General features: G+C 42.6%; 1 protein-coding gene across 2 annotated transcripts in view; it reads left to right on the top strand.

Moving 5' to 3' along the window:
* The window catches only part of RSU1 (Ras suppressor protein 1), a 1,003,924-nt gene extending 978,394 nt beyond the window's left edge, over nucleotides 1-25,530 (top strand). For both annotated transcript variants that reach the window (XM_044067536.1, XM_044067535.1), the window contains exon 9: nucleotides 24,245-25,530. In XM_044067536.1, coding sequence (XP_043923471.1) covers nucleotides 24,245-24,347 — 103 coding nt within the window. In that variant the 3' untranslated portion in view covers nucleotides 24,348-25,530. The remainder of the gene's footprint in view (nucleotides 1-24,244) is intronic.
* Nucleotides 25,531-27,249: the final 1,719 nt, after the last annotated feature.

Raw genomic sequence — 27,249 nt, 5'->3', positions numbered from 1 at the left:
GTATTAAAATTCTACTTGCCTGTTTTCCACTTGCCCCTAGTCAATTTGGAACTGGAAAAACCCCGCTCCTTTCGCCTCTGCGCTCGGGCTCGCTCCGCGCCCCGCCCTGCCCCCAAATCCCACCCGCCCCCAGTAGTCCTACATTTATAGCTAGGTAGCCATGCCCCTCTTTCTTCCTTAGCCAACCAAATTTCTCTTCTCTGTTACCCCCCACCCCCTTTCAAACACCAAAACCTTCCTCCCCTTCAAACGTTAAAAAGCAAAGGCTCCTACTTTCCTCCTACAGCAATGCACCCCAGCTCAAAGATAACAAAATCCACCCTACAGGTAAAAAGAAGGACAACACTAAAAATTATATCCTTTTTACTACCAGTAATTACCATACTCTACCTTATAACCAAATATGAAGATCAGCCCTACTCAGGTTTTCACTACCCCAGATATCAAACTAAAGCTCCCCTACCCCTGTGTAGTATCAATCACATAACCCAACAGCTACACAGCAAAACCGCTAATTCTATTTACTACTACCCTTATAAACCAGACCAAACATGCCCCAAATCTAAACAAGGTCATAAATTGTTGCAGAAACTTATGAGGCTGGTGGAATATCTCAGAAAAAACATCACTAAAGATGGAGATGTCCACCCGAACCCTGGCCCCACAGCAAAAATCAACTCTAATAGCCCACCAAGATATACTAACTCCCTCCAAATCTGCCACTTAAACATCAGAAGCATCAACAATAAAATACACAACCTGCATGCTCTATTAGCTACCCACCTCCCAGATATTATGTGTTTAACAGAAACTTGGCTAAAACCAGGGACCAATGACAATGAGATCATACCACCGGGCTATAATATACATAGAGCTGACCGCATAAAAAAAAAGGGCGGTGGTATTGCAGTGCTCTACAAAAGCAATCTAAATGTCATTTTTAACCCTACTCAACCACCCCAAATCTCTAATGCTGAGATACTTGCTCTAAAACTACAGCTAAATAGAAAAAAAAGTATTAATCTAATTGTAATGTATATCCCCCCTGGGAAAAACTCTGACACATTGGAGAGCATTCTAAACTGGCTATCCAATAACTACCCACAGGAAACTATAATCCTGGGCGATATCAACATTGACTGGTACCTATGCTCCTCAGAGACTAACCCTACCCATATAAATCTTCATGGATTCTCTCAGACCATCACTTCTGCTACCAGAATTGGGAACTCTAACCAAAAAGAGAGTATCCTAGACTGGATCCTTATAAACAGCCAACCCCAAATGTATATGTCTGGGACCCTCCCAAATGAACTCAGCGATCACCTTATAACATACATAAGGAAAAATAAAACAGGTAGTCCTACACCTCCCACGATAAGTCAATTGAAATAAGAAACATTTTGACCTCTCAAAGTTTAAAATGGAACTTAGATCCTGTAACTGGGCAACTCTTAAGTATCTCCCCCTAGAAGAGGCAGTTTCTAAGTTTAATACCACTTTCCTAACCATACTTAATACTCATGCCCCAAAAAGACTAATCAAAACTAAAACAAATATTACACCTTGGCTTACAAAAGACTCTAAATCTAAAATAATACTCAGAAACAAATCCTGGGAAAAATGGCGCATAAACCAAATCACCCCTAGACCGCATTAAATTCCAGCAGCAAAGAAATATGACAAAAACAGCCATATTAATGGACAAAAGAAACTACTACTGCCAACTTCAAAATAAACACCAAAACAACCCTCAAAAACTTTGGGCAGGTTTAAATAACCTTCTCCATCCTGGGAAATCCTCCACTCCTACCCCAGATATATTATCAGATAAAAACCCCGAAGAAGTAGCCAATACCTTTAACACTTTCTTTACGGATACTATCCAAGCCTTAGCTAACCAACTATCCACCACAGCCTCCACTGTTACAGAACTCACTCCAAAAACTCTTCACACTTTCCACCTACAACCAGTCTCCACTTCCTCCATTAGATCCTTACTTCAAAAGCTTAAACCAAGCACCCTCTCCGCAGACCTTCTGCCAGCTGAATACTTACAACTAGCTGCAGATGACATAGCTTACCCCATCTCTATACTTATTAATCGTACCATTTCCGAATCTACAATTCCCGCAATATGGAAAATATCATATGTAATCCCACTCCATAAAGGTGGCTCAACCACTGAATTATCAAACTACCGGCCTATAGCCATAATGTCACCACTAGCCAAAATCATGGAAAAATGTCTACACAAACAACTCCTTCACTATCTTACCCAGAACAATCTCCTCACCAACTCTCAACATGGCTTTAGACCCAATCACAGCACTACTACGGCCCTCCTCTCTTTTACTGATATAATAAACCATAACCGGAATAACAAAAATATATCTTCAGCACTCTTTCTGGACCTATCAAAGGCCTTTGACATGGTTAACCACCGACTACTCCATGATACCCTAAGAAATCTCCACCTGGATAACCTAACACTAGATTGGTTTCAGGCCTATCTCTCTGGTAGGAAGCAAGCAGTACTTTGGCAAAATAAGCTCTCCAACCTCCTTCCAAACACCATTGGAGTTCCTCAGGGGTCCATAATGGGTCCACTTCTCTTTTCAGTCTTTATTAATGACCTCCATAAAGTCATCCCTGAGGCCACCTGTATTCAATATGCCGATGATTAGACATTAATATGTTCTGACAAATCCCTTGACAAACTTCTATCTAAAACCCAAAGCTGTTTTACAGCAATAGAAAAGTGGCTATCTGGACGGCAGCTAATTCTGAATCCAAAGAAAACCACATTATTACTCTTCCATCCAACCCAAAAACTCCCTAACACTTCCTTTACCATACAATCCAATAATGGGACAATTATCTCCCCAGACTCCCACACGAAACTATTAGGAGTGACCATTGATAATAAACTCAAATTCGACATCCACATTAATCAAACCATTAAGACCGTTAACAAGAAACTGGGGTCACTATATAGAATCAAATCCTTTCTAACACCAATTGCAAAAGTAACCCTTGCTCGCTCGCATTTACTCTCTACCCTTCTATACGCCTCTCCATTGTTTACCAACCTTAATAAATCAGACCTAAATAAACTATCACACTCCTACAATCACATAGCCAGATTTGCAACTGGTAAACCATACAGAACTCATCATTGTATTAACCTAAAATACCTCGACTGGTTAGAACTCCCAAACCTTCTCCAACTAAACCAACTCATTGAGGCATTCAAAATACTCAAACACCCTGAAAAGTCCCCAGCACTGGAGAATTTAATCATACCATACACCAATCTAAACAGCCTTCGGTCCTCGTGTAGGACAGTCACTCAAACAGTCAAATCCTGTAACTCTGGAGGAGATGCTCTATTTGCCAATTCCATTGGTAAGATATGGAACTCCCTTCCACCCATTATTACCACCATTACCTCCCTACCCCACTTCAAAAAAAGTCTTACCAACCATTTCCAGTCTCACTGGCTTTGCCAATGCTCATATCCAGATTAACTTCTTCCTATTAGCCTACTTCTTTTTCTCATCTATCAAGCAATCTCCTTCTGTTGTACTCTCCTGATCTTCTCTCTTACCCCCTTAATGATTCTTTCAATCTTCTCCACTCTACCTAACAATATTCTCACTACTTTGAAAACTTGACTATCTAGTATAAGTAAAATTACACTTTTGTCTGTGTCTATCTGTTTCACAATTATGTCTTGTCTATGACTGCTATCCAGCAAAAAACATTTTTTTTATTATTAATTACATATATGATATGCCCTTATCCTCTAACTTTGTTGGTTATTACAATAATGTATTAATATGTATCTATTTTATCCTGTTTGTAATTTACTCTAAATGTGGAGCTTTTCTCCCCGGGCCTCCGCTGAAAATGGACATATATCCAGTCGGATTCTCCCGGTCAACAAATGTAAAATAAATAAATAAATAAATAAACGCAATTACAGCTTTCAAGGACTTCCTGCATCCAGGACAATTACAGATAAGAACAGACAACACCACAGTAATGTGGTACATAAACAAACAAGGAGGAACACATTCATACCCCTTGTGCAGACTAGCCATGACTCTTTGGAACTTGGCTCTGGAAAGACAAATCGAACTTCAAGCACAGTACTTGCCAGGACTGGAAAACACACTGGCAGACACTCTAAGCAGAAATATGGCAGATCCACACGAATGGAAGTTACATCCTCAGGTGTTTACAGAGATAATCCAAGCGTGGGGGAGGCCAGACATAGATCTTTTGCCTCCCACAGGAACCATCAACTGAAAAAGTTTTGTTCAAGGACCTTTCATCCAAAGGCCTGGAAAGTGGACGCCCTTTCATTCAGTTGGACAGCATGGACAGTTTATGCATTCCCACCTCTGCCCCTTCTGCCCAAGGTGCTTCTGAAAGCAAGAACAGACAAACCGAGGATGATACTGATTGCTCCAGATTGGCCAAGGCAACACTGGTATCCACTCCTGAGGAGCCTAACACATACTCCTCCCTGGTCCCTGCCTCTAATGCCTCTCCTACTGACTCAGAACAGCTACAAAACTCTTCACAGTCAGCTGAAAACACTCAACCTCGCTGCATGGAAAATTCCTTGACACCACAACAGTCCCTACTCTCTAAGGAGGTGCAGGATGTCATTTTGGAGGACAGAAGACCATCTACTAGAAAAGCTTACTCCACAAAATGGAAGCGGTTTTGCTGTTGGAATGAGAAAAGAGGCCAGGACCCTAGAAAATTGAACTTGCCTCAGGTTTTACAGTACCTAGCTGAACTGCTGAACAGTGGACTTTCATTTTCTTCCATAAAAATACATGCCTCAGCCATTTCTGCAGAATTCAACACGGATCCTCCTTTATTTTCTCACCCACTCTTACGACAGTTCCTCAGAGGGGCTAAGAATATAAGACCTCTAAGGAAGCAACCAATACCAGCCTGGGACCTTAATTACATACTAGAAAAATCAACATTGCCTCCCTTTGAACCTGCTGCCTCAACAGATCTGCAACATTTGTCCTGGAAAACAGCTTTCCTTCTGGCCATCACTTCAGCTCGTAGGGTTTCTGAACTACAGGCCCTCATGGCGGTGCAGCCCTTCCTCATCTTCCATCAGGACAGGGTTTCCCTTCGTACCAACCCATCTTTTATGCCAAAAGTGGTATCCAGGGTAGCCTTAAATCAAGCCATACACCTACCTACCTTTTATCCTAACCCTCAAAACAAAGGGGAGAGGCTGCTTCACACTTTAGGCATCCATAGGCAGCTACGTTATTATTTGGACAGAACAAAGTCCTTCAGGAAATCAGAACAACTTTTTGTGTCCTATGCCGTAGGGGCTCAAGGGAAACCAGTTACCAAACAGACCATTTCCAAGTGGATTGGCCACTGCATATGGTTTTGTTATTCCTATCATGGGAAATCTGTCCCTACTGGTATCAGATCTCACTCCACCAGGGCCACAGCCACCTCTACAGCCTTCCTCAGAGGCGTTCCTACTAAGGATATTTTGGAGGCAGCCACTTGGAGTTCTGTACATACCTTCACAAAACACTACCACCTACCCTTATATTCCAGAACAAGAGCAGGCTTTGCCACTGCTGTTTTGCAGGGCATTCTGGCTCAACCCAGTTCCTCATAGTACCTACCACCCTATGCATAGCTTTGGGACTCTACCCATCTGTGATTACTGCAGCTGTGTGCACGATGAACATAGTAGTTTTGTACCTACCATAAATGTAGATGTAGTGCTAATACAGCTGCAGTACAGGTTTCCCTCCCTCCTTCCCCACTTGGTAAAGGCATGGGGCCTAACAACCTCTTCATACCACCTGACTGGGTTATCCTGCTATATTTTATTTGCTTGCTTACACTGATTTTGCATTACATTGCATTGCTTGCATATGTAGATAAGCCTTATTTATGTATTGCCTTCCTTTTGGGGGCACCTGACATCTGGGGCAAGAAAGGCTGAAGAACATGGCATCGGCTGTGTCTTATATACTCTGGCCTTACTGACGTCAGAAGAGTAAGCGACGACAACCGACGCCGGACCAAGACTTTGGAATTCGGCCGACCGAGGGACCGCCTGACGGCTGAAAACCCATCTGTGATTACTGCAGCTGTATTAGCACTCGAACATCTACATTTATGGTAGGTACAAAACTGTACTTTTGGGTTCGTGAAGGGCCAATCTTGTCTCCTGAACCTGATTGACTTCTTTGAATCAGTCTCCAGAGCCGTGGACGAGGGTAAGGCAGTCCACACAGCCTATCTGGACCTTGCCAAGGCCTTTGACACCATCTCCCACTTTGGAATCATAGATAAACTTACTAAGTTGGGCATTAATCCCTATGCCACTCGTTGGGTTGCCAACTGGCTTACTGACAGAACCCACACTGTAAAAGTAGCTGACTCCAAGTCCAGCTCCAGACAAGTGACAAGTGGAGTACCTCAGGGTTCAGTCCTGGGACCTCTCTTGTTTGGTGTCTAATTCTCTGAAGTACAGGCCAACACTAAGGGACTCTGGCTAACAAAGTTCGCAGATGACTGCAAACTGGGAGCCATTATTGAATCCCCAAATGATGTCGATACTCTACAAAAGGGCCTTACAGAAACAGATGCTTGTTGCCAGAGCCATGGGCTCAAGTATAATGGCAAGAAATGTGTAGTTATCCCCTTTGGGAAAAATCATGTACCCGTGAATTACCACATAGGTGGCAGTACACTAAACACCGAAAGTGTGATAAGAGACTTAGGGACACAGGTGGACAGTGGTCTCACCTTCAATAACCACATCGCCACAACAGTCAGGAAATCCTTCTGTGTGGCAACCTCATCACTAAGGGCTTTTCATCCAGAAAAAAGGAGGTCATCATCCCACTGTACTCATCCCTCATTAGACCCATTATAGAATACAGTGCCCCATTTGGTATGTACCTGTCAAGACATCTGCAACAAATGGAAAGGCTGCAGAAATACCTCACTAAAAGAATCACAGGCCTAAAGCAGATGCCCTATGCTGACCACCTTAAAAAACTCCAGCTATACTCTGTCGCATATCGTCTACAGGCCATGTCAAACCCAGAGCTGTTGGACATGCTACACTTAAAGAAATCCCAGTCCCTCAAAGACACACGCTCCAGGGATCTAAACCTTGTCATCACAATAAACAAAACATGCTGGAGGGATAGGTTCCTGACCCAGAGACTCCCCAGACTCTGGAATAGACTGCCCATACATGTCAAGCAGAGCACCACTTTGGCCCTCTTCAAAGGGAACCTTGATGATTGGATGGGAGAAAGTAAATTCACCCCAGGGATCACGTCAGTCGCCCTGCTAGACAGGGATCCAGGGAAGTAAATAGTGTGGGAAGAAATAGCCAGGGACTTGTTATGGCTAAACTTGTATAGGCCCTAGGGCCAATAGCGTAGTACCAACCTATGAATTCATTAAAACCAGCTGGCAGTCAATGAAGTGTTACATTCCTTAATGCTAGCAAGTTGGACAGCAATTACATGGAGTTCATAGTCGAAGAAAATGTAAGCGTATGAAAAATAATTTCTAATGAACATGCAGCATAGCCTTTTTGTCTTATGTACTCTATAGATTTATTATTGAAAAAAAAAATCCGGTTCCCTTTTCTAAACTGCTTAGTTTTGGCACTTAGTAACAACAAATGTAGCACCTCAGTTAAGTTACATTTTAACAAAAGTGCTGTGGGTGTGTCTTGTTTGCCTTTCAAACCTTACTTTTAGACTTGACATGAGACAAGGCAGCTCACACAACTAGAAGTGCAGGAATGAAGCAGTAAACAGTATAGTCAACACTGTAGCTGGAGTTAATCCTCTGTACTGCTAGTCAGACCACATGATCTGTTCATCATTTTAACACATGATGGCAGTATGTACAGCAGTCCCCAAGATGAGAAATAGTTGTATTAAACTAAATGAATTTTAATTGAGAGTCCATTGTATAATCACATTAAGGCATTCCTTGATATGGCTAGAGGAGATTTACACAGCATTAAACCTGTTAATCTGAAGTAGTTAACTTAATTTTATCTGCAACCTGTGGGTATATGGATCCGTATCAGATCTGAGTTGGCAACTTTTTTTCTAGCATCTGCTCCAAGCTTTGAGCTCCTCTCCTTACCCATAATGCCCTACCATCTCCTATCTTCCCTCAGATCTCGTTTGCTGTGCCAGTAGTGTGCATCCTGGTCTCCTTTGCTCTGAGCTCAGGGATCATAAGTGGTATTATTACTTAAATCTAGTGTGTGTCTGAGTGATTTTTTCCCTTCCTTCCCTTGTTTAGTGTATTGCTTGTTCGTCGGTTTAAAAAAAAAAAAAAAGTTTTGCTAACTTGGTAGAGTAGTTAGGCCTGCCCTTCCCCTACCTGTGTTTCTGTGTGTTTTTTTCTGGTAGGTAGTATTTTTCCTTTTGCGTGCAGGACCATGGCTGATCGGCCAAAACCTGTTTTCAAGAAATGTAGAGTGTGGCCATAAGCTCTCCCTGGCTGATGGTCACACTCTGTGTGTGATTTGCTTGGGAGTGGCACATTTGTCCACTCAGTGTGCTGTCTGCACCGGGTTCAATCCAGAGGTCCTTAGGGATCAGAAGGCCAAGTTAGTAGCCAAAGGCCTTCTCCCCACTGCCATGTTGCAATCTGCCACGGCCTTGGTTTCTAGTGTTCAACCTCCCTCTTCTTCTTCTGGTGATGGGTCTAATAAAGACAAATCTACAGTCAGCGTGGCTGACAAGGAAAAAGACAGAGAAAGGCGCAGAGAGGATAGGGAGAAGAGAAAGGACAGACATCGCAAGAGATCCCCAGAAAGGGAGCTCTTTGTTAGTCCCCCTTCTAAGGCCATGAGGCCTGTTTCTCTATGGCTCCGGTCTCCTAGTTTCTCACCGGAGTCGTTGGAACATTCGAACCCAAGGCCTTCCTCCCCATTGTGCAGACCAGCCAGATCCAAGTCGGTGACCTCTTCGAGGTCGACTCGGAGTTTATTGGACATGGACGACAAGATGATGCGGAGATTCGTTCAGACCCAAATACAGATTGTAGTCTTGCCAGGCCCCTCTCCCTCTGGAGGGTGGACCTCCATGCCTTCCATCTCTCTTTCCCCGATCCGTGCTTTGGCTTCGGGGCTCTTGGATCCGAGGATTTTCGGAGCTGGTAGCTCGGCGCCGATGGTTCCTCCAACCTCGACTCCGGCTGTTACCTTGAGTTCCTCGGATCTGACTTGTTCTGATCAGAGAGACTCTCTGAGCCACGGGCAGGGAGTCGGACTTGAGGGAATGGATTCTTCGGCTCCGACCTTTTCGGATCCGACCCGTTCCCTCAGACCTCAGGCTACTGTGGCTTTGGCTCTGGTCCCCGCTTCGGATCCAGGGAGGGCGTCTTCCTTACTGGGTGCTAAGGTGGTCCGCTCTCCCTCGGCCTTCGAAGTGGTGGAGAGGGTTCTCTCCCAGGGATTAAGACCCCAGCCCATCCCCTCGGATACCATCCAGGCCCCCCTGGATTTGGCGACGACTCCCTTCATCCTGTCTCAGGGACAGCCCGTGCCAGAGGATCCCCAGGTTAATTTCCCTGAGGAAACTCCTGCGGCTCATGAATCCCCTTCTGAGAGTCCCACTGAAGAGGGTCACCATAAGTGCAAGTGCAAAAGGAGGCATTTGGACTCCCCCGAGTCCCTCACTATGGACACTAACTTAGATGAAGGAGAAGGTTCCCCCAGGTCACCTTCTGAAGACGTCTCCTTTGGAGAAATCATGAAGATCCTCCAACAGAGGGGAGGTTGGTCAGCCCCAAAACCTTCTGGGGATGAGTCAGTGTTCCTGGAGTCCTTTGGCACGGGCCCATCTGCTTCCTGGGTGTGTCCGCCAGCGAACCCCTTGGTGGACCTCATCACCACACGGGCATGGAAAGGGCCTGACACCGTAGAGCCCATCCCCAAATGCCCTGACAAAACCTTGGTCAAAAGGAGCCCCAGTTGACACTATGTTGGTTGCAGTGGCCACAAAGAAGGAGCTAGCACAGGAGAGTTCCTCAGTCCACCCTCCAGACAAGGAGTCCAGGTCAGTGGATAGGTTTTGGAAGCGCGTCTATTCCTCGGCGACCTTTTCAATCTGTGCACTGAATTATTTGGCACATGTGATCCGGCTTTACCGAGACCTTGCTTCGGTATTCGCTGAGTCGCACCCAGAGTCTTTATCGCCACAGGACAGACAGTTGTTCTGTGTGAAAATGTGTACTCTGAAGTCAGTCTCAAACATGATGCGACTCCTTTCCCATGCCACAGAAGGAGCAGCTAGGGCAGCTGGGACAGGCATAGCCATGAGGTGTCATACCTGGCTCAGGTTGTGTCAGTTCGCGGGCCCTTTCAAGGCTTCGTTTATCAACGCTCCCTACGACGGTTCTTCCCTTTTTGGGAAGACGGTATGTGACACACTTGTCCATAGCGAAAAGGACGGGAAGACTTTGTCTGCCATCGGGATCCGCTTCTCTAACCCTCAGCGGTCCTTCTGTAGGAATCAAAGAGGGCAGAAGATGTGGTTCCGAAAATCTCAGTTTTCCTGGGATTCTCAGGACAACTATTCCCCCAGAGGTAGAGGGGGACAGGATCGACGCTGACCCAGAGGTAGAGGGGGGTCCCAGGAATTTTGGGTGTAGGTAACCTTTTTCTGATAGACCCAGTCAGCAGCCCTGAGGGGTTGCCCGACTTTCCGCAGCCCTGAGAGGTTGCCCGACTTTCCTAATCTGGAGGCAGTCAGGGGAAGATTGTCCTTACACCCAGCGGCATGGGAGTCCTTTACGACAGATCGCTGGGTGTTACAGATAATATCCAGAGGTTACACTATCTCATTTGTTGCCCCTGCAAATATTCCAAAACACCTCCTGGATGTTCTACCCACTCACAGTGAGGCCGTAGCTGTAGAGATTTCAAAGCTGCTTTTCAAACGAGCCATCGAACAGGTCTCCCCCGGTCAGTCCGGATCAGGCGTCTACTCAAGGTTCTTTTTGGTGCCAAAATAGACGGGGGACCTCAGGCCCTTTATAGACCTGTCAACATTAAACCTGTCTGTAGCCAAACAGAAATTCCAGATGGTCACCCTACAGTCCATTCTACCTTATCTCAGTGAGTGCGACTAGATGTGCTCGTTAGACCTCCAGGATGCTTACTACCACATCAAAATACATGGAAGCTCCAGGAGGTTTCTGTGCTTCCGGCTGGGAGCCAGTCATTTTCATTTCAGAGCCCTACCCTTTGGTCTCACCACAGCCCCCAGGGTGGTCACCAAGGTAATGGCAGTTGTAGCGGCTCACCTGAGGCTTCAGGGTATTCAAATGTTTCCATACCTGAATGACTGGCTCTTCGCTGCACCCAAAAACATCACCTGTGCTTGGCCTGAGATTACTTCATTCGGTTGGCAGATCTACTGGGAATTACAGTCAATGTTCAGAAATCCCATTTGCAACCAGTACAAGTTCTAGACTTCATTGGGGCACGGCTAGACACTTTGCAGATGAAGGTATTCTTAACTCCAGACAGGATCTTACACCCCAGGTGCCACATAGCTCAGATAGCGAACTCCAAGTCTCCAAAGGCAAGCGAGGTTCTCTGGGCTCCATGGCTGCCGCCATATTGATTCTCCCTTGTGCGCACCTTCACATGCGGGTTCTTCAATGGACTCTGGCTGTTCAATGGCCTTGGCTAGACCTGCCCATGGATTTTCCGATCAAGATCAGTCACGTCTGCAGGACATCTCTTCTTTGGTGGTTAAGTTCACCGGAGATATCAGAAGGACGGCCCTTCACGTCCTCTCCAGTCCAAGCCACAGTGATCACGGATGCCTCCCAATTCGGGTTGGGGGGACACTGGGAAGGACAGTCCAAGGCACATGGTCCCAGTCAGAGACCAACTTGCACATAAATGTTCTAGAGATGAGGGCAGTGCTTTTAGCGTTGGAAGTCTTTCACACTGTCCTTCCTCTCGGATTGATTGCAATTCAACATGTCAGTTGTCTGGTATATCAACAGTAAGAATAGAATGAGGCACCAAAGTTACACACTGAAAACTATCCACAGTAACTTTATTTAGAAAAAGAACAGTAGGTGAGCGCTTTCACAACTCAGTGTTGCTTCATCAGACAATGTTAATGCAAACCATGCTTGGTTAAATACTTAAGCAATCCGTGTGGTTTCAACCATTTAAAGCAATACAGTCAAAATAATTTAACAATTAGACACTATTAGTACAAGCTTATGCAAACTATGTATTTAAAACCAACCTTAAAATACATGTCTCTCTATGAAAACCATCATTGTTGACCATAATATATGTAAAAGTATAAAAAATGTATATAATATAAAAATATCCTATATAAAATCTTAAATATATATATAAGTAAATGCAAGAGCTTGATGAACCATAGTACCACATTAAAACCTAGAAATTAATGTTTAAGACGTCTTGCTTTAAGGCAAGGGACTAGTGAAGTACAGCCATTTAAGCCCGGATATCTATCTGCATTCAGCTTGATAATCCATTTCTGTTCTAGCTCTTCCGTATAGTTTTTTATGTCCCCACCTCTAATTGTCCTTAATACTTGTTGTAAAACCAAAAATTTGAAGCAGTGAGTACTGTTTGTATTCAAAATATGATTTGCTAGGGCATTAGACTGTTTCAAATTTCGTATATCCCTTGCATGTTCTAATATTCTATCTTTGAAAGTTCTGTTTGTTTTTCCTACATAATAGGCATGACATGCTTGACAAAAACTAAAATAAATAACATCTGTACTCTTACAATCATAGTATTTCTTAGTATATAACCTAAAATGGTTCATCGGATGAATATACTCATTTTTAATATAGATGTACTGACAGGCTGCACAATTCCTGCATGGAAAAGTGCCTTGTCTGTTGGAGAGATTTTTTCTATATGGTTGATGTTCTTTATTACAAAGATGTTGCTTTAATGACACGTTGTTCTTGAAACAAACTTGGTGTGTCACCAATCATGGGGACAAGGTCTGGTATTTCCTGTAATAAGTGCCAATTCTTCTTAATGATATCTGTATACTTATTGATATCACTTGCAAATCGAAAAACTACTCTAAACTTATTCCTATCAATGTCTCTATTGCCAGACGTTCTCATATCAGTTTCTTGAGAGCTCATGTAAGGCTTACATCTTGTTGATCTAATTTTCCATGCCTCTGTTATCACATTCGTGATTTCTGAACTTGAGTAGCCTCTTTGCTCAAATTCACTGTGTAATTTATCCAGTGCCCCTGCAGCCTCTTCATCATTGTTATGTAGGCGTAAAGTTCTAAAAACTTGTCCTTTAAGAACATTTCTAGAAATGTGTCTCGGGTGCATGCTAGATTTATGAAGACAGGCATTGGTCCTAGTAGGTTTGTAGTAAATACTAGTTTTCATCTGTTTTAAATTAGTTTTAGTTACACTTACATCTAGAAAGTCAATGGAGGTGTCAGAAGATGTAAAAGAAAATTTAAAAAAATCTGTTGTACTATGTAAATAATCTACAAAATTACTGATATTGGAACCATGTCCTCTCCACAAAATAAAAACATCATCCACGAAACGTACATACCAAAGGATACAATCATAATAGGGATTCAAGATCGATAAAACATACTCTTCTTCCCATCTTACTAATGATGGATTGGCGTAGTTGTTGGCACATGACATGCCCATTGCTACGCCATTCATCTGTAGAAAGAACTCATCTTGGAAAGTAACAACATTATTTTCAAGTATAATCTCTAGTAGGCTACAGACTAACAAAATCTTATTTGGTATAAGCTTCCTATCTGTGTTAAGGAACTCTCTTACTTTATCAATTCCCCATGCATTCGGAATGCTCGTAAAAAGGGATTCAATATCCATAGTAAGGAATACAAATACTTCATCATTAATAGTTTCCATTCTATCATGTAGATGCTGTAAAAATATGTTTATATCTCTAAGAATAGTATGACAGCTGTTTAAGAACTCATGTAAAATACCCTCTACATAAATCAATAAGGGCTCGGTACACCAACCTGCTCCTTATACAATGGGATGCATAGGAGGGGCAGTAATGTGTTTATGGATTTTGGGTAGGCCATATATTCTAGGAATTAAAGGTTTCTGTACCAAAAAATAATTAAACAAAGGTTCATCAATTAATCCCGTAATCAATAGATCAAATACTAAAAAAGACACCTTGTCAATAATGGCAGTTACAGCTGCTTTAGTTAATATCTGGTAGATACGGTTATCTAATAACAAGGCATTCATCTGACTAATATACAGATCTTTATCCATTAAAACAATTTTACCACCTTTATCAGCCTGCTTTATAACATGGGAATTCAGATTTTGTAGTTCATTCAAAGCCCTGTATTCTGGTGCAGTAAGGTTATAAAAGGTGCAACCATTAAAATCAGTGGTATACATTTCTTTAAAGGCATGCTCATAAATGTCCACAAATCTTTGTATACCTGGAGGAGTAGGAGGTATATAGGTACTAGGTTTTTTATATACATTAACGTTTACATCATTATTGTTAGGAAAAATACACTTTAAACTTAAATTTCTACCTAGTAATTTTAGATCTGTTATCATTTCTGTTAAATCTGCCTTTCTGGCAGGGATAAAGGATATACCTTTGTTCAATAAGTCACACTGTTCATTGGTTAGTGGAAAGGAGGAAATGTTCACAATAAGATTATTCACATTCTCCTTTTTTTCGAAAAATGCACAGTTCTGTCCACATGGTGTTCCCTTGTTGTGTTCACCATGGGTGGGTTGCTTTTGACCCGACCTCTGAATGGAAGAGCTGTCTTCAGAGTAAACTCTCCCACTTTCGGATTGTCTAAAAAACCGCTAATATCTTTAGCGTTAACTTGTTCACTGTTTATAGGACTCTTACCTGCGTTGTTAGCGTTTCTTTGCTCTTCGTTCTGCGGTTTCTACTCTGTATTTGATGTAGATGTGTCTCCATAGACAGCTGGAACAGACGATGCAATCTTGGGGGCAGAAGTACTAGTGCTAACACTTTCCTTTATATGTGTAGCTGTAGCTGCCATGTTTGCATTCAAATTATTAGCGCGAAAACCGGAAGTGGAAGGCTGTGTTCCAATGTTTAGTGTCCTGCTACTCTCTGCATTCTATTCTTATTGTTGCAGTTTTGGCACCTCAGTGTACCTGCAGCCGTTTGAGATTTGTTTTTCTGGTATATCAACAAGCAGGAGGGAACCAGATCCTACCCCCTATGTCGCGAGGCTATGAGAGTGTGAGAATGGGCGATCTCCACCAGTCGGTTTCTGATAGCAACGCACATCCCGGGGTGCTCCAACATTTTAGTGGACAGATTGAGTCGGGCTATTCTGATGTCGTACAAGTGGTCTCCGAAATAGTCAGTAGTGGGGGAGAGCTTCCTTGCATGGGGTCAGCCTTGCTGCGATCTCTTTGCATCTCCTTCCAACACAAAGTGCAGCGAGTTCTTATCTCTGATTCCCTCACCAGGGGAAGTCCCCAGAGATGCTCTAGTCCATGCTTGCCCCCCCCCCCCAAGCTTCTGTATGCTTATCCACCATTGCCACTCATTCCGAAGTTTCTTCAGAAAGCTTGCAGACTGCGGTGCGAAGTGATCCTCATTGTCCCATTATGGCCTCGTCAGGTTTGGTTCCCATTCCTTTGGTCTTATCTCTTAGCTCCCCCGTGGGTTCTGGATCCCTACCCAGATCTAATCTCCCATCTGTCGGGGGCTGTCTGCCCGATCTGGGCAGCCTGAAGCTGACAGCCTGGTTGCTCCAGTTCCGTTGATTGCCAGGACTCCCAATTTTCATCCCCGGTAAAATCCATTCTGGTGGCTTCTCTTAAAGACTCCACTAGGAAACTTTATCACAGTAAATGGAAGCGCTTTTTCATTTGGGCCTCACAGAGAAAACTAGATCCCTTTACAGCCCCTGTTCCAGTGGTGTTGGATTTCCCTTTCTGGCATTTTTCAGCAAGGAGCTAGTGAAAGTACAATTGGCAGCCATTTCCAATTTTCACGTTGGTGAAGACAACATTGCCTTAACCTCCTCTAGGCTGTGTAAGGCCTTTCTTAAAGGTACTTTTCTGTTACGTTCACCTGTCAAAGATTCAGTGCTTCCTTGGGACCTTACCTTTATTTTACAGGCATTGGTGGCTCCTCCTTTCGAACCTGCAGCTTCGATGGATTTGAAATTTTTGTCCTGGAAGACCGCTCTCCTAGTCGCTTTTACATCTGCTAGGAGGGTTTCTGAGCTTCAAGCTCTGTCTGCCGTGCCTCCGTATTTGGTCTTCCACAAGGATAGGGTCTCTCTCTCTCTACTAATCCTTCCTTCTTACCCAAAGTGGCATCTGAAGCAAACGTAAACCAGTCCATTAATCTGCCCGTTTTCTTCCTTAACTTCCAAAATAAAGGTGAATACAAACTTCATTTGTTAGATGTTCATAGACAGCTTCATTTTTATCTTCATAGAACGAAGTCTTTCCGCAAGACTGACCAATTGTTTGTTTCCTTTTCTAAAGCATTTATGGGAAAAGCTTTTTCTAAAGTTTCTTTGGCCAGATGGATCACTCTTTGTATTTCACATGCCTACAAAGCAAAAGGTTTATCTCCTTCTGGTATTGTTAAGGCTCACTCTATCAGGTCCATAGCGACTTCTGCTGCCTTTTGGCCTAGGGTGCCTTTGGACGACATTTGTGCAGCAGCGACCTGGGCCAATTCACATACCTTCATTTCCCATTACAAATTAGATCTGATTTCTAGGGGTAGAGCATCCTTAGGCTCTGCGGTGCTCAGGAATATCCTTCCATAAGGGCCTCCCAGGATTGGAGTAGCTGGGGACTCTGTCCCACAGATTGCAGATAAAATGAAGTTAACTACTTCGGATAAAGAAGTTCCATCTGAGTAGTTATACTTCATTTTTCTGCAACATTCCCTCCCTCCGTCCCCCGGACCTTGTCCTGTCTTTTCAGGTTTGGTTCATTGGGCTGAGTTGCTTATGTTTTTAGTTGCAGCAAACTCAATCTGAGGGAAGATAGGAGGTGGTAGGGCATTGTGGGTAAGGGGAGGAGCTCGGAGCTTGGAGCAGATACTAGAAAAAAAGTTGCCTGCTCAGATCCGATACGGATCCGTACACCCACAGGTTGCAGATAAATGAAGTATAACTACTCAGAACATTATGGTGAGTACATAACTTCTTTTTTGTGACATTATGTATAGCCTGGGATGGGGATAAATATTTATTTTATTTATTGCTTTTGATTACTGGGAAAGTCTGTCTGGGCACAGGTCCTATTTTCACCGGAAACCCAGGGAGAAATGCTCCATTTTACAGAATCGGTAGAAGGCAGTTATACAAGATTTACATAATAAATGTATATACACACACATAAATACATATAATTGTAATGATATGACAGTTGATCAAAAGTAAATGTACATATATAGAATAGTAACTGTACATACAGTAGTAAATGAACATACATGATATGACAGTTAATGAAAATATGACAGTTAAAAAACATATTAGTTAATATCAAGCTAATAAGAGTCTAGTTATTTTCAAATCGGATCAGCTGTAAATAGATACGGAGTAGGAGAGAGTAAAGTAATTATAAGATGAAGATCGTTACAAATTATGAAGGAGTACTGAGGAAGTCCACGTAAAATGGAGGTAGAGATAGTAGTGGAGAGGGATAGATGATAGCCAGATAGAGAATTGTGAAGCAGTAGCTGTATTATGGGCAGTTACATAAGAATGTGGTGACATTAAAGATTTGAAGATTATTCAGCAATGCCACATGCGCAGAGTTAGCAACTGTGTAGGTATGACTTTATTTGAGTTTTAAATGATTTTAGGGAGGGTCATTCTTGTATTCTAGTGGGATGGAGTTCCAGGCTTTAGCAAGGTGGTGGGAGAGTTGTGATTTCTCAGCAGAATTGTTGGGTTTGGATAATTAATGTGGGAATTCCAGTAACTCTAATTCCCTTAGGGTGGCACAGTGGTGAGTTCTATTTGGAAGTTTGGCAGTGAATCACGCTGTTTTGTAGTAAGGTCACTTGGATGTTAAGTATGGGTGCAGAATATGTCAGAGTAGATGAGAGGAAAGAAGAGGCAATGTGTTTTCATAGAGTCCGAGAGGCAAGGTTTGGCTCTGTAGAGAGAATGTAGTTTTTGGTGCATTTTTTTCACAATATTTTGTATTTGCATTTACTGTGCAACCCATGTCACTGTGAGGCTTCTTGCTGCTGTATAGCATCTCATGTTTCAAACACTGCTGTTGGACTTATTATTTGATTTACAGAGTACATTGATAGTTTGCGCCCCTAAAAAGGCTGTTATTGCTTTTATACTAACATGATAAAAAACAGCTATATAAATAAGTCTATTTTTGGTCAGAGCAAATCACGTACTTACCTCAGTTTTGTTGGCTTGCATCAAGAAACATTGGATGTTCATCATGTTAGACTGCTGCCGTCATCACACCAGGGTTATCCTGCTGTCAGGTGGTCCCGCAGTCTGCCAGAGTTCCAAAGTCTTGGTCCGGCGTCGGTTGCTGTTGCTTCTTCCCTGACGTCAGTGCGCCATGGGTATATGAGGCATCTGACACCATTTTATCCAGTCTTTCTTGCTGCCCAAAGCAGAAGTTGTTCGCAAGTGCCGGTCGGCCGACTCCTGAGATTTTCAAATCGAATTTCAGACCGAAGTCTTCAATAAAGCTAAGTACCTCATTGGGGAACCTTTTCTTGCCTCAGTCCGATGTCAGAAAAAGTTAACAATTGCATTTCTTGTGAGAAGCAAATACCTCATAAGGACTTTCATTCTTATTGTATTCCTTGCCTAGGCCCAGACCACGCATCACAGGTTGTCGGTTTTGTGCTAGGTTTAACAAACGAACTATAAAACGTCGGTTTGATTTCGCCCGACATTATTTTGGTAGGAAATTTAATTATACCATGCCGTCGGTGCAAGCGACAACCGGAATGCTCAAAAAATGCAAAGATAAGGACAGGCTGCCGAGACCCAAACCAGACTCCGAGGCCTCTGCTAGACCAGTCGCTGGTTCTCCGGTATTCAGTGAGGCGCCTACGCAGCCCCTGACGACCGCTGATTCAGAACCCCAGGCGGCATCCAATTCCCAAGAGGAGATTGCTAGGCCTCCACAACCTTTATCTTTAGGCCCTTCCGACTCCATGGCTGAAGGATATTCCGGTGCAGTTGAAACGCCTTCAGTTGCAGAAGGTGTCTTCAGACCGACTACACTCACTATTAAATCCTATGCAAAGCGGAAAACTTCTTTAAAAGCAAAGAAGACTGTGCAGCAGTCTCCAGTACAAGGCCCCATGCCTAAGAAACAGATGCTTAAGATGGCTGAAGACTTAATTACCCTAATCAGGGGTTCCCATCCCCCTCCTGATAAAAGGCCTCGACAGGAGGAGGACTACGCTTCCTCTGACCAGGTTTCAATTTCCTCAGATTCTTCTGAGGAACAGGAGTACCCTTTTCCCCCTTATGAAGACTCTGATGCTGAAGAGTCTATTCCTTCACCATCTCCCCCAGAAGACTACTCTTTTGGGGAAACTTTACATGCCATGAGGGAACATTTCCACTGGGAAGGCCAGGATTACTCTGATTCTAAGAAAAGGGTCAGAGAGTTCCTTTTACTACACCAGCACAGACCACTTGCTATTCCACCAGTGTTAGACATTGTGGATGATGTTTATTCAGAATCTAGCCTTAACCCAGATTCACTACCTCCTGCACCAGCCAAACCAGACAGATACTACAGAGTCCCTGACTCGCACAAATTCCTATATAAAAGCCCTGTTGCTGACCCAGAAACCATTTCCCAGGGTCCAAAAGGGGTTAAGGCCTCTATTGCTAAAAATCCTGTACCCTCTGAAAAGGATTCTAGAGCACTAGATAGATGGGGAAAGAAAATATATACCTCAGCTACTCTAGCTATGAGGGCCTTAAATTGCCAGTTTCACATGCTGAAATATCAACAATATTTGATGTTTTAATAAAAACAAAAAATGATCACACACACAGAGCAGCCTGATTACAATGAAATGCAAGATTTGTTGCATGCAGCTGAACAAGTGGGAAAACATACTTTGCAATGTGGATTTGATTCACTGGAAGCTTCTTTAGAGCAGCAGTGACACAGGGTCTGTCGTACATAGGCATGCTTGGTTAAAAGAACAAACTTTACCTGATAAAAGCAAAGTTATTGGATGCACCTTTACAGCAGGATGTTTTATTTGGTGTAAAAGCAAAAGAGGTTTTAAAGAAAATGGAGGATAAGGCAAAATCTATGCAGACGGTCAAGGATTTTTTACAGGTTCACCCCCCTCGTTTCAGCAGAAATTGGCCAACCAGAAAGTGGTCCTTTCCAGCTTCTGACAGACCACAGAGGGGCAAATACAGACGCCCAAGGGGCAGAGGTCAGTCACAAGGCTCTTACAAGCCTCGACAATGGGGTGCCACAACCCAGAAAGGAGGAGAAGACAGGTCTCAAACTACCAGAAGACAAACACAATGACTTACCCCTCGGACTGCCAAGCAAATCCCTCTTGGCAGCTCCCTTGGGAGGAAAGCTAACACTTTTTGCAGACAACTGGCGCATCATCACAAAAGACAAACTGATCCTAAATATTGTATCTCAAGGATACAGATTCCACTTTCACACTTTACCAAGGATAAAAAGAATGCCAAACCTGCCACCAAATCAATGGGCAGAGGCTCAAAAACAAATTACAGCTCTAGTGGACATGAGAGCCATTTAACAGGTTCCTACACAGGAGCAGGGACAAGGATTTTACTCAAGACTCTTTCTAGTTCCCCGAAAGGACAAAGCTTGGAGACCCATTCTGGACCTCTCAATTCTAAACACATGTCTCGAAGTACCCAAATTCAAGATGCTAACACTACAGCAACTTCTTCCCATGCTGGGCAAGAAGGCTTGGCTAGTAACGTTGGACCTCAAGGAGGCATACCTGCATGTCCCTATCAGACAAAATTGCAGAAGATATCTCCGATTTATAGCAGGTTCAGCCCATTACCAATTCTCTGCACTGCCCTTTGGCTTATCTACTGCACCCAGGGTCTTCACAAAATGCCTGGCACCAGTAATTGCATACTGCAGACAAAGAGAAATTCAAATATATCCATACCTGGATGACTGCCTTATTCAAGCAGAAAGCAAGGACATTCTTTTAAAGCATCTGGCATTTGTCAAAAACCTATTAAGTTGCCTAGGGTACACAGTAAACGAAAAGAAGTCAAAACTAGTGCCCTCACAAGACATAATATTCCTGGGTGCCAGCTTAAATACAACGGCCCAGATGGCTTATCTCACGCCAGACAAGCAAGGACAACTGACTCAATACTTCAAAATGATGGCAACAAAGACCCAACTCCCTGCAAGAAAAATTCTGCAGGCTTTGGGATTCATGGCAGCTTGCATACTACTAATACCATATGCAAAACTGCATATGAGGAAATTACAATGGTACCTGAAAAGCGTATGGACTCAATATAGCCACAGCTTGGAAACAATAATACCACTCATTCCCTGTCTTCAACAGGAGTTTCTATGGTGGGCTCAGGCATGTCACCTCAACAAGGGTCAGCCTTTTGCCTTACCCACAGCCAGGCAAACTATAACAACGGATGCATCGGATTATGCCTGGGGAGCACACATGGCAGGACAGTGTATTCAGGGCAAATGGTCTGCAGATCAAAGACATCTACATATCAATCAAAAAGAGATGCTAGCTGTACAAAATGCCCTAACAGCTTTCAAGGACCTCCTACATCCAGGACAACTACTAATAAAGACGGACAATACCACAGTGATGTGGTACATAAACAAGCAAGGGGGCACACATTCCTACCCCCTAGGCAGACAAGCAATGACCTTGTGGAGCACAGCACTGACCTACCAAGTTCACCTACAAGCACAATTCCTGCCAGGAAAGAAAAACACATTGGCAGACGATCTAAGCAGAAACATCATAGATCCTCACGAGTGGAAACTAGATCCACAAGTATTCGCAATGATAACTCAAAAATGGGGGAGCCCAGACATAGATCTGTTTGCCTCCCCCCAAAACTACCAACTACGGAAATTTTTCACAAGGACATACCACACACTAGCTTGGAAAGTGGATGCCCTCTCATTTAGTTGGAAAACATTAACAGTGTATGCCTTTCCTCCACTGCCTTTTCTGGCAAAGGTGCTGCTGAAAGCCAGATTAGAGAGGCCACAAATGATGCTCATTGCTCCAGACTGGCCACGCCAACACTGGTATCCAATACTAAGGAACATGGCTCAAGACCCACCATGGATTTTACCTCAAATTCCTCACCTGCTCACTCAGCAAAACAATCAGATTCTGCACAGCCAGCTCAAGACTTTAAATCTGGCTGCATGGCAAATTACCTAAACAACCAGTCAACACTTCTCTCTAAAGCTGTTATGGATGTCATTCTGGAGGCCAGGAGGCCCAGCACCAGGAAAGCTTATTCAGACAAATGGAAAAGATTCTGTGCCTGGAACCAGGCTAAAGGCCAGAATCCCCTTGTCCCAAATATTCCTCAGATTCTACAATATTTAACTGATGTTGCACAAAGGACTTTCCTTTTCATCTATTAAGATCCACGCCTCAGCTATTTCAGCTCAGTACAACACGGATCCTCCTATATTTTCACATCCATTACTAAGACAGTACCTCAGAGGGGCTAAGAACATAAGACCGCCCCGGAGAGCACCAACACCAACTTGGGATCTCAACTTTGTTTTAGAAAAACTTACACTACCGCCTTTTGAACCAGCTTTTACAGCTGATTTACAGTTTCTGTCATGGAAAACTGCCCTGCTGCTAGCAATAACGTCAGCACGAAGAGTCTCAGAGCTACAGGCCCTAATGGCAGTGGAGCGTTTCATCATTTTTCATCAAGACAGAGTCGCTTTAAGAACTAACCCTTCCTTTATGCAAAAGGTGGTATCCAGTGTGGCCCTAAACCAAACCATCCATTTGCCCACCTTTTATCCATACCCCCAGAACAAAGGGGAAAGGCTCCTACACTCTTTGGACATTCACAGGCAATTACGTTATTACTTGGATAAAACTAAGGCATTCAGAAAATCTGACCAGCTCTTTGTATCCTATGCTGCAGGATCACAAGGAAAGGCCATCTCAAAAACAATTTCAAAATGGATAGGACATTGTATCCGTTTCTGCTACACACACCATGGGAAACCTGTACCTGGTAACATTAGGTCCCATTCCACCAGGGCTACAGCAACATCAACAGCCTTCCTCAGAGGGGTACCAACCAAGGATATTTTGGAGGCTGCAACTTGGAGTTCAGTGCACACCTTCACCAAGCACCATCACTTACCTCTATATTCTAAAACCAGAGCTGGCTTTGCCACTGCAGTTCTGCAGGGCCTACTAGCTTCTCCAAACCCTGTTTAGTTCCACCGCCCATCCTTAGCTTTGGGATTCAACCCAAGTGTGATGACTGCAGCAGTGTAACACGATGAACATAGTACAGTTTTGTACCTACCATAAATGTAGATGTTCGAGTGTTCACACTGCTGCAGTCCAGGTTAACCTCCCTCCATCCCCTCTGACCTAGCTGAACTTTTCAATACCTCTCTATCCTGTACAACCTTTGTGGTGTATTTGCTTGTAACTGAAGGTATTCCTTTTATTCCTTTTATATGTTTTATTAGCAGTATGTATTGCCTACCTACTTGGGGGCACCTGACATCTGGGACAAGAAAAACTGAAGAAAATGGCGTTGGATGCCTCTTATATACCCCTGGCGCACTGACGTCAGGGAAGAAGCGACAGCAACCGACGCCGGACCAAGACTTTGGAACTCTGGCCGACTGCGGGACCGCCTGATGGCAGGATAACCCTGGTGTGATGACTGCAGCAGTGTGAACACTCGGACATCTACATTTATGGTAGGTAAAAAACTGTACTTTCCTGCTATGTAACCTGAATTTGTGTAACTAAATGAGCTCACACATTACAGTATAATTCATACATTCCTGCAAGGAATTACTTTCTTAACCAAGCATTGTTGTCAGGATGTTACTTCTGCTTAACTGATGCAAATTTTTGTAACTTTTCTTGCAGTCTTTATGGAAGACACATGCAAGCAAATCCAGAGCCTCCTAAGAAGAATAATGACAAGTCGAAGAAAATCAGCCGAAAACCCCTGGCAGCCAGAAATAAATGAAGAGGGCAGAGAGCTTGGCGCATGCCATTGCATTATATGTACTATCTACAGTTGCTAATTGTATTTATTCACTTCAGATACAGGGATATCTTTTGTACTATGTATCATTTACAAGTTCAGTGTTGCCTTGTGTCCGCAGACTACTTATTCAGATAATATTGTATATGAACCCTTCTTTGAGAGATACTGTATTGTCACCTTTTTCGTAATTGATATACATGTATGGTTCCCAGCAGACCAGCCTTTCAACAGTTGTTACGATATTTCCTCTTACGTCTATTTTCATTAACATATTTAAGAGTTCCTAAGTACTGTTCAGGAATTTAATTAACAAACCATTACTTTTTCTCTGTAATGTAATAATTTAATTTGAGGCAATATCTGCAGTCCTTTGGATTGTGCCCGATGCTGGGTAGTCCTTTGAAGCTGTGTACTGACACACAAGCTACTCCCGTAACCATTGTCATATTTTGTCTGTCGAATACTGTGTAATACAAGTTACTCCCATAACCATTGTCATATTTCATCTATCGAATACTGTGTAATACACAGCCCTGTACTGAGCTGTAGTTACATGTACAGGTAATGCCGAATGACAGTCAGTGTGGTCCAGATGGCAATCTTTGACTGTAGCTGTCTTTTACTTCCCACAACTTCACTTCATACATCCCCAGTGCATTTTCTTTCACATCAATATGGTTTCCTGCATTCTGTTGTGGGCAGAATGCCTCCAGCATTTTTATCAGATTGTTCATTGTGACTCATGAATAAGAGAGAGAGAGAGGGGGGGGGGGGGAGCAAACCTTAGTTCGGTAAGAAGATGCCATAAAGCTGGGAACAGTAAGTAAACCATAGTGAGTTTCGGAATTGAATTGGTGCTCTCAGTTAACACACACATTTATGTCATTTTCCTTTCATAATTCCATCCATTTCAGCTAAGAAATTATTTTTGTATAACATTTTATTAATGCTCATGCATTGCTTGTCAGTTTATTTTATGAATTGTTAATAGTTTTCTGTAACTTAGTCATATTTGTTATGTAATGATCACTGGTTTTAAAATAAAACATTTGTATTATGTCAGTTTATTTTCTCAAATGAATAGTTATTTTGATACTTAATTTACTCTGTGCCCATGTTATCATCCAGTTTCAGAGATGAATAAATCTGTAGCATATGTTAATATCTTGTTTCCAGAAATCTTTGCTTCTGAATGGCCTCAGTTTTCAAAGGAAGCAGTTTTTAGGTCTGTTTTAATTAAATTATAGTGGCCTTTTATTACAATCAGTAGACGCCTCACACTTTGGAAGCCTGTTCTATTGGAGAATGGTAGATCTTTGTACTTTCTCATATTGTGTTACTAAACAGTCATTGTCCATGTAACCAGTTAGCAGAACAGTAGCAATGTCAGTTGGTGCCCTGGGCAGTGCCTCCATTTGGTGCATCCCACCATCCTCTCAGAGTTGAGAACATAAAAAAAAACTCCTCTCAGACTTTACAAGAAAAAAAATCTACCAGCTAAGCAAATAGCTATTTTGTATATGCATAAACCTATAGCAGGGGGCTCAAGTTTACTGATTTCATCTGTCACAAAATGAAAGTCTTAAGGAAAGCCAAATACTTTCTATTATGCTTTGATTTAATAGTTCTTTGCTAACCTATGCTAAACTGTATCAAATAATTAATTACCTCTCTACTGTAGTTCCCAACACACACAAACACTGACAGCTATCATTTAGGCAGCAAAATTTACAACTGTGACTGCTTAAATTGCCAGTAATCCTTGCACAGACTGATCAGCACTGTTCCTCTAAAGTGCCAGTCATGCTGTTAGGGTTACCACCTGTCCCACTTTGCGAGGGACAGTCCCTCTTTGGGCAGTTGTGTCCTGCAAAAAAATTTAAAAAATGACAAATGTCCTGAGATTTTAGGACAAAATTCTTTCCTATATTTTATGTAATAGTTGCATAAAACAGTTATTATGTATCTGAAACACCTAAGTGTTATATGAAACAGAGTAAAAAACTAAAATGCTACAAGAATAATCTTTTGTTTAGGCAAAAACGTGAAGTTCTTTCCTTTGTATTGGCCTTGGGTATGTTTCGCCCTGCAAAATCTGACGTTTGTAGCAAAAATGTCCCACCTTGGGCATTTGAAAAGGTGGCAACCCTACATGCTGTCTGATCGCTTATGCCTGGTACAGCTGCTGCCTTTGCCCTGAACTTGCTACAGATTTGATGATTTTGTCTTTTGTTAAAGTAATGTGTTGAGAATGTTTTATGTCATTTTTGGGGGGAGGGGGATTGTTTTTGTTCAGGGATATTATTTAGTTATCTTTTGGTAATTCAAAACAATAAAACTCGAGCAAAGGAACGACCAAGATGACATATACTGCAAGAATTCTGTTGAAATTCAAATAAGGACGTTTATTGTATCCAAAATAAGAGGTAAGCGCTTTCGCAAGGACTTGCTTCTTCAGACCTTTAAAAACACCTAATAAAACAATTATATTTATATATATATATATATATATATATATATATATATATATATACACAAACAGTAAAATTCAAACTCTCCAATCAAGAAACAACTACAATTAACTGATAACACATCATTAAGAAGCATCCTTAAAGACACAATACAGTCATTCTAAAAAACAACAGAATAAAATCACACATCATAATATATAATGAAAAAATCTATATGTGAATAATAATAAGAACAATACCCTACTACAAGACTGCTAATAAAACATATATATCTAGTTTATTCACTTCGGAACCCTTCTTTTCCTAAGCAGAGGCTTTATTGTAGCATGTTCATTAAGACCCCTGCCCCTATTTGCTCTCAAGATGATCATTCAATTGTTCTCCTTATATTCAGTGTGGTTGCAGATATC

The sequence above is a fragment of the Protopterus annectens genome, chromosome 3.part1 (assembly GCF_019279795.1).
Source record: "Protopterus annectens isolate FY-2018-M chromosome 3.part1, PAN1.0, whole genome shotgun sequence".
NCBI classification, from domain to species: Eukaryota; Metazoa; Chordata; order Ceratodontiformes; family Protopteridae; genus Protopterus; species Protopterus annectens.
This window is presented reverse-complemented; position numbering and strand designations above follow the sequence as displayed.